This window comes from Rhizophagus irregularis, chromosome 18, assembly GCF_026210795.1.
Source record: "Rhizophagus irregularis chromosome 18, complete sequence".
Classification (NCBI taxonomy): Eukaryota; Fungi; Glomeromycota; class Glomeromycetes; order Glomerales; family Glomeraceae; genus Rhizophagus; species Rhizophagus irregularis.
In genome coordinates this window covers 2672299-2682783 of record NC_089446.1, presented here as the reverse complement: position 1 = coordinate 2682783, position 10485 = coordinate 2672299, and the positions used below count along the sequence as shown (strand labels likewise).

Genomic DNA, 10485 nt, shown 5'->3' with positions numbered 1-10485 from the left:
TCAGTTAATATGATTTATTTGCTTATTAAATAATAATAAATACTAATTCTTTTTTATTATTTTTTATTATTTTTTAATATTTTAATATTTTTTAACTTTATATATATATATATATTTAGATTCTTAAAAATAATAAACTTTTTTTTTATAAATTTTTTAATTTAAGTATTTTAGTAAATTGATAAGTTTTAGGTTTTTTAAAATTTTAAAATCTATTTTTTTATATTTTATTAGTTTTTCTATTTTATTTTTAGATTTTTACTTCAAATCATCAGAAATATCACTGTTAACCAAAATTATCAATTTTTACTGGTACTATATTTTTTTAATGTTGGTTAATCATTATAATTTTAGTCATCAATAATCATCACATTTAATGATAGTTAAAAAAATTTTTATTTATATATATATTTTTTTCTAATTTTATTTAATTTTATTTAATTTTTATTTTTATTTTATATATTTTTATTTTTGTTTATTTTAATTATCTTTAATTTATAAATATATTTTAAATTTAAAATTCTATTTTTTAAATAGTTGCAAAATTATAGTTATATAAAAATTTAGAATTGTAATTATAAATTGCAAATTGTAATTAATAATAAAATTTAGTTGTAATCATATTTCTATTAAATTATAACAAAAAATTTCAATTAATTAAATAGGATCCTGAATAATACTAAGGGAGCTTATAGATATTACGTAATTATTAAAGGGGGAGGGGTAACCAAAATCTTACGTTATACTTAATAAAATATATAATTTATAAATATTATAATTTGATTGGTTATTAAATTTGACAAAGGGGGGAGTAAATTTATATTAAACTAAATATTACGTAATATATGTAACTCCCCTAATATAACTCACAAGTAAACTTTAAGTACCAAAGTAAAAATATATTTTATGACATAATTCTGTTAATATTGAAGCTAGGAATTCGATTTTACTATCATTAAAATTCTCTCATCGAGATGAATCTAATGATATAAATTTTATTAAAATTGAATTACTGGTTGTATTAAAAATAGGGATATGTAGAATAATCTATCTATTTAAAAACACTGCAATCACGTGGGCGTTATGTTTAGATTAACCATATAAATAAGTCATTTGAATTGTGTAACCCTACTCCTATTCGTCGCCAATGTTACACAAGACCAAAAAAGGAAATTTTATTTCTGGCGAAAAACTGAAATTTTGGGTTACACAGGATTCCATAAAAGGAAATTGTCGGTTACGCAAATTTCCAAAAAAGGAAATTTTGTCTTCTGTTACTTTTCAGAGAAATTAAAAAAATTGTGTTGCTCAAATTTCCAAAAAAGGAAATTCTTTGCAGATCTTTTAATTCTGGCCGGAATTACATATTAACTGTTGTTGTAGACAACAGGTGAACACTAGTAAAATTTTAAAAACACTTCTGTAATACGCAACTTTTGAAAATTTTAATATAAACTCTACGCAAACTCCAATGTGAGTTGTATTAGTATTGTTCGGGATCCTATTAAATCTATATGTAAAATTATTTTATATTTAAAGCTTTTAAAAAAAATCTAATTAAAATTTGCCAAAAGTTTCATTTTTTTTCAAATCAAATATCATATATAAACTATATATTTGTCAAAAAAGAATTGTAATAACATTATTATTCCATTTTGAAAACTCTTTAAATATAAACTTAAAATAGCTAATTTTATACCTAATTTTAAATTTATTAAACTAAAAATAATTAAAAATAATTGTTAATTAAATAAATAAACTCATAGAATATATTTGATTATTATATTTTAATGATAAAGTACTGTCAGTTATATGTAAATTATAGATTTTTGTAGTTGTTTCTATTAACTATAGAAGGTGATTAATGTTATGTGAACACTTATTATTTTTACCAAAATTATATGGATCATTATATGTTAATGTATCACAGGTTGAAAAGTAAAAAATCAGGCATCAGTCAGTCACCAATCGGGCATTTTTACCAAATACTGTCACCAATCAGACAGTTTGCTAACTTTTGACCCAATGATCAGAAAAATATGAAATATAACTCATTGGAATCATCTCAACAAAACAAATCTAATGGTAGTAAAATTGCATTTCCAGAATTAATAGTTAATAGATATATTTTTATTTTTATATTTTACTTAATTTCTCATCAAGTATTAATTCTGAAAATGCAATTTTACTACTATTAGATTCATCTTATTGAAATGATTCCAATGAGCTATATTTCATCTTTTTCTGATCACTACTATATAACGCTACATATAGTCTTATATTCAAGAAAGTCTTTATTAGATTGAATAGTACAAGGAGATACTTATAGGAGGAGATACTTATTAAAAGGGGGTATATTGGAAGGGAGGTACATTTGATTTTGTTATAATTAAATAAATTAGTGCATAAATTTGATTAATTTTAAGTCAGAATATGATTAGTATCTGGGATATTATTCAAAATCAAATTTTGATTAGTACCAGGATATTTTTTAAAAATACCCAAATATGAATTTGAATAATACCCTGGTACTATTTAAAGGAGATACTACTATTACAAAGGGATATTGTATGCAGCGCTATACAGTAGGTCAAAAGTTAGCAAACTGCCTGATTGGTGACAGTATTTGGCAAAAATGCAAATCAGTTACCAATCAGTTACCAATTAACTATCTGATTGGTGACCAATTGGTGACTGATTAATGCCTAATTTTTCACTTTTTGACCTGTAACTGTAATGCAAATAATTTATAATTTTGTTTTTATATACATAATAAACAAATTTCCATGCTTCATATTTTTTTAAAATTTTTTAGAAATATGAAATCACCTACAATCAAACTCGATATAAATAAGAACCCTCGATATAGTGAATTTTTTAGACAATTATAATAAATTTCCCTTCGCTATAATGAATTATCCAATTAAATCTCTTAAAATCTTCACTATAAATTATAGCGAAGTTTTCAGTGCCTGCACTCCTAAGTGTTCGTTATAATAAGAGTTGATTGTATTGTATAAATAAATTTATTGATTTTTGTTATACCATCTATAAAACTTAAAAATAGCATAACATGATCAATATTATTCTAATAACTATAAATTTACTATCATTTGAATTATCTCAATGAGACAAATCCAATGAACTAATAATCATAAAATTCTAATTACCATATTATAAAATATCATAAGATAATTCTGGATATTTAAAGTATAATTACATATCAAATATCTATTCTACAAGCATAAAATTACTATTATTAGAATTATTTTAATAAGATGATTCTATTGAATCTAAGATTATAAAAATCCAATCACTTAATATTGAAATATTTTTAATATATGACTTAAATTTTTCAAAAAATTAAGAATTTTACAATTTTTGTAAATCTATATAACTTATGTTTACTTAAACTATTTTGCAGTCAAATTTGTCTACAATTTATTTTTTAATTGATTTAATTAAAGACATTTTTAAATACTTTAAAATATTTTATTATATAAACCAATATTTTTGTAATAAATTCTATAGTATTTTCTAAGTAAAAATTGAAAAAAAGTTCAATTTGATTAATGATTTTTTAAAAGTAAATGATCAACAAATTATAACAAATAGTACTGTAGTTAAATTTTTTAAATTGAAATATCTTTTTATCCATTAATCCTAAAAATATAAAATTACCACCATTTGATGTGTCTTAATAAGAAGAATCTGATAGAAATAAAATTGTTTTTCTTCAAATATTATGTGACAAGATAACTTATAAAATCTAAAAATTTATAAATTAATATAATTTTTTATTTATCAATTTTAGAGTTATAATTTTATTACTATTAAATGCGCCTTAATAAGAGGAATTTAACAAATATAATTTCATCTTTCTATGATTACTAGATCTTAAGATATTTTAAAAATTCTAAAATTTTTAAAATTAATTTTAGCCTTTACAGTTTAAGGGATATTTACCCCTAATTTTATATAATATTAAATTATTTATATTATATTCACAATGTCTTATTAAATTCTTAATAAAAGTATTTGAAAAGTATATTAAAATACGTAAAAGATATTCCTCTGGAGTATTATAAAATATAGATTAATTGCTTATTTTATAGAATTAAAGCTATTATTGTGGCAAATGAAAATAGAATTTAATGATAAATTTTTATTTTAATTAATGATTAAAGATGCAATAAATATACTGTACTTAAATTTTTACTTTCACTTTATTAATATGTATATAATTTTTTTCACTTTGAAAAATATTTGCATAATTATCATTGATTGCCCTTTGTATACATATATTGTTCTCTTTAAATATAATAAAAAAAATTAATTAAATAAACTTGCTTTATAAAATCTTAAAATTATTATAATTATATATTATTTTTCTTATGTAATATTTGAATTATAATATTATAAATTGAATAATATATCTGTATAAAATACTTTGCATTTTAATAACATTACAAATAAAAACAAACTTTTTATTTTTATTATTATATATATTATTTATTTTGTTTGTTTATTTTTAATGTACATATCTGCAGATTAGATGGATAGTAGATAGTAATAGTATGTTTTACAAATTTATTATTTAATAAAGTTACACATATATTAAAAAAAAATTAATTTAAAATAATGTATTATAAAAATTAAACACTTTTTATTATATTACTTATAGTATTAGATATTTAAAAATAATATATAAATAAATTTTAAATAAAGAAATTAAAATAAAATAAAGAAATTTAATATTTCTTATAGTAAATATTTATTAAATTTACTTAATGATTCATTTTCAACTAATTTAGTACATTCTTCCAAATATTAAATGCATTAATTAATAATATATTTTTGTATTCAATTGAATAAGAATTTAAATATAACTCACCAGTGTCTTCATATCTTTTAACTGTATGATGAAATCCTTTAGCATGTTTTTATCTTCTGATAATAATTTTCAATCCAACTATTGAATTCTGAATTATAGTTAAAGTTATTATAATTAATTTATTTGAGTTTAATACTTTATATTTTATAATATAAACTATAGAATTATTGAAATTATATTAAATTATATAAAAATAATATGTCTATAAGTTTATATTTAATATAATTATCCTATATAATACCAACAAGCTTTTATAGTTGTATTTAATATAATTTTTACTTTTCTACTTTATTAATTTATTATAAGGTACTTACTGAGTGGTATGTTAAATAATAAAGAAATCTATATTCTGGATGGTAGGCTGGTAGTTCATTAGGCTACAGGAGAATAAATTAAATTTTTTGTACACTTTAGTAAATTTATCTATTGTAACCTAAACACGAATAAGGCATTAATAAGGCTACTTATTTCACATTTATTGTCCGAGCGAAGCGAAGGACAATATACTACTACGCCCTATGAAAAATTTGCGGTCACGGGTGTTTCTCTGCCATTCACGTGACATTCAGCCAATAAAATTGCAAATCCTCAGCTCGCAACGGTTTCCCTTTAGATCACTTCTTTGTTTTCGTAACATTATAAATTTAACCGTTGCAGTCAATTTACCTTTGATTATTTTTTTGAGATCCATTAAGATAAGGTATACATAGAATATGAGAAATTGATTTAAAAGGTACAACAAATTGTTGCATAACGAAATGGAATAGTTTATTTCAATATTGAAAAATTTACTCGAAAATGGCCAACTTAAAATAACACGATTAATGATTGATAATTTAAAAAAAATTTAGAATTATAAGGGTATGAACATTAAGAATAATTTCAACGATCGAAAAATAAAGTCGGATTGAAAAAAAAACGAACTATAAACTTTTTGCAAGGTACTTTTTCGAAACTTAGTTTAAACTTTTAAGTGTAGATAATAATCGATAAGTATAAGAAACGAGAAATATAATAAACGAGAAATATATAAAAAATAAACGATAAATAATAATAAACGATAAATATAATAATAAATATAATAATAATATAATATAAAGTTAATAAAAATAAAAGGAAATATAAATAGTAAATTCATAAAAGCATAGAAGATGTTGTTTTAATAATTAATTTAAACGCATATGAGTAATATTAGCGTAAAGAAATATATATGTCGATATATATTTTTTGTTCTTAGTAAGTTTGGATACTTATAGAAACTTATATCATATTTATAGGTTGTTACCTACTACTTGAGTTAACTATTTGAGCAAGTTGAATGTAGTCATTTTTTTGAAATCTAGTGCTTCTCCTCCATAGTGCGTTTGCAACTATCCTAATAACGTAGCAATCTGATCCCTCATTATGATCTCTTGCCTCTTCCGAGACAATTATGACAAATAAATCGAAACCATTATAAGCTCTTCGACGTGGACGTCGATTATTGTGAGCTAAAAGGGTACGAATTCTCCTTATGTTATTCATAAAAGGGGGAAAGATACGGGCCATATTAATACTCGCAAGAAGATTGCGAGCACGACGTCTTCTATTAGAAAGACTATTAATGGAAATGGAGGAGAGGTTGTTATTTGGAGAGTTGATTAATCTACTCATTATTTGAAAGAAAAAGAGTTTACAAAGAGGAAGGAAAACTTTAAAAGGAAACAAGGAGAATTCAATATCGTAAAACGTCAACCCAAATGTAGAAGGTAACAAGTATTTCGATAAAAAAAAGAAAATAAAGATTTCTTTTTTGTTTTTTTTCATTGTAAAAAAAGGATTATTTATAAGTAAACCATTGTTATAAGGACCGATCCTCAATTATTAAATTAACTGTTACAAATAATTAATATAATGGCTATTATTAAAAGTTTATTTTAACAATCATTGTTTAAAATTTCAAACTCTTGAGTTACCTAGAAAATTAATTGCATGAAATGAATGGTTTTTAGGGATTATGAAGTCCACTGTTTGCATGTTTGCATCAACTATGTTACGTTACGCGTTTAAAGTCTATTGTGTTTGGGAAAAAGATTAAAACGTGGGGAGCCCCGAATATCCGAATATTAAAAAGGCCCTTGTTCTAATAAAAGAAAATTATATTTTTGGTGATCAATTAATTTAGTTGGTGTAATCAAGTAGATCAATCACCAAGCGGGTTATAAAAAAATTATTTACACAATTTTTAACAATGAAATGAACAAAGGTGTCACGATCAAAATAAGAAACAATTGAACGACATTCCCAAATCTTAGTTTCAGACAGGAACTCGCCAACAATGAACAATGAGCACACAAAATTTATTGTGAAACTTGAATCATCCCGATTCATAAGGATTGGTTCTCTAAAATGTTGTATTTATTAAAATATTATCCTTTTAAAGAATTATGGTTCGGTATATTTCGGGAATCGGGATATCTTTAAAATAATATTACGTTACCGTTATCTAAGGGGCTTGGGAATTTTACAATGTTTTCGTGGATTTATGGAAACCACGAGAAAGATCTATTTTTTATTTGTGTTGATTATGTGCATTATATATTGTGCGGAACCAATCTTTTTTCGTCCAGACACCATTTCATCATTGTTTAACTTATTACAGGAGGGATCCCAAATAAATGTTTATATATCATCTGATGGCTCGATCGACACCCTTATTAAAAATTACTTTTTTTAAAATTTTCGATAGAGAAAACAATGAATCATTGAAATCCGAGATCGTCAGTTTTAATTTTTATTATTGACAAATAAATATAATAGAATAAAAAATGGTTTAATTTATATTATAGGTTTTTACACTTTGATTTTCGCATATAGATCATGACTAATTATGATTTGAAATTGAATCAACATCCAATATTTCACTGCATTAATTATAACACAAATGATCCATATTTTAATAAAAGGGTTTAATTAATATACTAACTAAATTGGATATTCACTAAACTAAATAAAAATATTTATAAAATACTTTAAATAATATAGTATAAATATGTTTTTAAAAGGAAATTTGGTATTATTTTTATAATACAATATAAAAAATTACAAGTGACTACTATAGGAAAATTATAATAATTTTGCTTAATTATATCCATTTTAGTCTAAATTTTTGATTCATCCTGAATTAAAAGTTTTGTTTATTTAAAAACTGCTGAAAAGACAATTATATTAAATAAAAGAATTAATTTAAAGTAAAAAAAAATTATTATAATTATATAATATACAAGTTAAAATAATATGCTTAATTTAATATTAATCATTTATTGTTTAAAATATATGGGATTTTAATGACCAATATTTTTATAAATCAGTTAGATGGAAAATATTAACTTTCAACTAATATTTTTATTCTTAATAACTATTTATTATTATACAGCCAAAATAAGATTATATTATTTTTAATATACTGATATTTTTAAACAAATTATTATTGCATAAATATCTTTGATATTTTTAATGTATTTCATCATTTGGATTAAATATTATATATACTAATTCTTATAAATAAATACCTATTTTTTTATATAAAACATCATAATCTTAAATATTTGCATAATAATACAGTTATTAGGTAGAATATTAAATATCATTCAAACTGCTTTGCAATTCAGTAATATTTCAATTCCTTTACTTAACAACTATTATTTATTAGATGTAAAAATATTAGTTTTTATCATATTACCATATATATACAATATATATATATGGTGCATATCACCTAAACTCATCAATAGTCCGAATTTTTATTTTATGATGATCATTACTAAATTAGGATTTATTACTTCTAAATAAGGCAATAGTCTAACTTTATTTAGTAATTAAAATTTTGATCACAATTTATTATAACAAATAATTGGTTATAATCAATATCACATGATAGAATAATTCCGAAATTTTCTCATTTATATATAAGTTAATATAGAGATATATAAAAATATGCTAACTTTAAACTTTAATAACTTTTGAAATATGTTAGATAAAGGAAAAGTAATCCGATAATTTGAAAGAGAAGAACTCAAAGTGTAATTTTATCGGTTTACATTTTTAATTATCATATAATTTTAACAAGTAGTTAGCTTTTTAAAATCACTAATTTTATTTGATGAGTTTAGGTGATATGCACCATATATTTTTTATTAAATAAACTCTTATAATTATAAATAATACTATTGGAATATTAAAATAATAATTATTTTAATATTATTACTATTGAAATATTGAAATAATATAATAATATTTTTAATATTATTTATATAATTAAAATTTTATATTATTAATTTTATTAGTTTAAATAATTTTATTATACTAAAAATTGATTTAAACTTTTTTTATAATTAAATAAATTTGTATTTAAAATAAAAAATTTTATTATTATTTATTATTAAAAAATTAAATATTATATAATTCTTTAATAAAAAAAGTAAATAACATGATTTTTACTTATAACAAATAAATGATTAGCATTATAATAATTATAATAATAGTTTATTAGTCAATTAAATAACTTTTATATACTTTATTTAAAAAATAATAATATTCTTTTATTTTTTTATTACAATAGAGTTTTAGATATCAATATATTAATTATAATAAACTTTTAATTTTTTTTACTAAAATTTTAAAAGTTATTTTTTTGCAAATATTTTAATATTTAGTGGTTTAATTTTAATATTTTTTTTTAAATTGTAAGTTTAATAAAAATTATTTATAAAATAAAAAAGTTTATTAATTTAAATACTAAAAAAATTATATATCTCTAATTTTTAATTTTTTAAAAAAATGAATTAATTTGCTAAAAATATAATTTATAATTTATTTTAAAAATATCTAAAGTTCTATAATAATTAAAAAATATTTTTAACTTTTATATAAATAAATAGTTACTATTATTAAAAATTTAAATATTATTATATATTAAATGTTATTGATTTATTACTTAAAATTACCTTTTTTAATAGTTAAATTTAGTTGAAATTTAAAATAATAAAACTATATATTTTATATATATTAAAATTATTTTTTATTAATAATAACTAAAATTAGATAAAATTATTTTTAAAATCTTTATATTATTAAATTTTATTATAAGTAATTTTTACCATATTAGTATTAATAATATTTTTAATTTTACTTAAAATTTTACTTTAATTCTAGTAAAATGATAATTATTAGTAACATTATTTAATAATATTCTAATTTTTTGTATTTTTTCTATAATTAAATTTTGGATGATAACATTACTATTACATATTTATTAAAAATTTCATATATATAAATTTTTAAAATATTGAATAATTATTAGAGTAAATTTATTCATCGCACGTGCGATGCATCGCCACTTTCCTTTTTTGTAAATTATTTATGTTGATCAACCTGCTTATACATCGCCACCCCCTTAAAATGGCAATGATAAACATAAAAATTTGCATCGCACGTGCGATAAATAAATTATTTCTAATTATTATACTATTAATATAAAAGTTTTTAATAAATAATAATATTAAATATAAAATTAATTTTAAATGATTTTATTTTAATAAATATAACTTATA

At 20.1% G+C, this 10485-nt stretch overlaps 2 protein-coding genes across 2 annotated transcripts; both read right to left on the bottom strand.

Moving 5' to 3' along the window:
• Positions 1-6175: 6175 nt before the first annotated feature.
• Positions 6176-6547, bottom strand: OCT59_010213 (uncharacterized protein; the record flags this gene model as incomplete). Its single annotated transcript, XM_066132880.1, has 1 exon — positions 6176-6547. One exon carries the CDS (start codon positions 6545-6547, stop codon positions 6176-6178), a length of 372 nt encoding a protein of 123 aa, XP_066000484.1.
• A 379-nt stretch (positions 6548-6926) lies between these two features.
• On the bottom strand, positions 6927-7264 carry OCT59_010212 (uncharacterized protein; the record flags this gene model as incomplete). The annotated part of the gene is made up of 2 exons (XM_066132879.1): positions 6927-7016; positions 7112-7264. 2 exons carry the CDS (start codon positions 7262-7264, stop codon positions 6927-6929), a joined length of 243 nt encoding a protein of 80 aa, XP_066000483.1.
• Positions 7265-10485: the final 3221 nt, after the last annotated feature.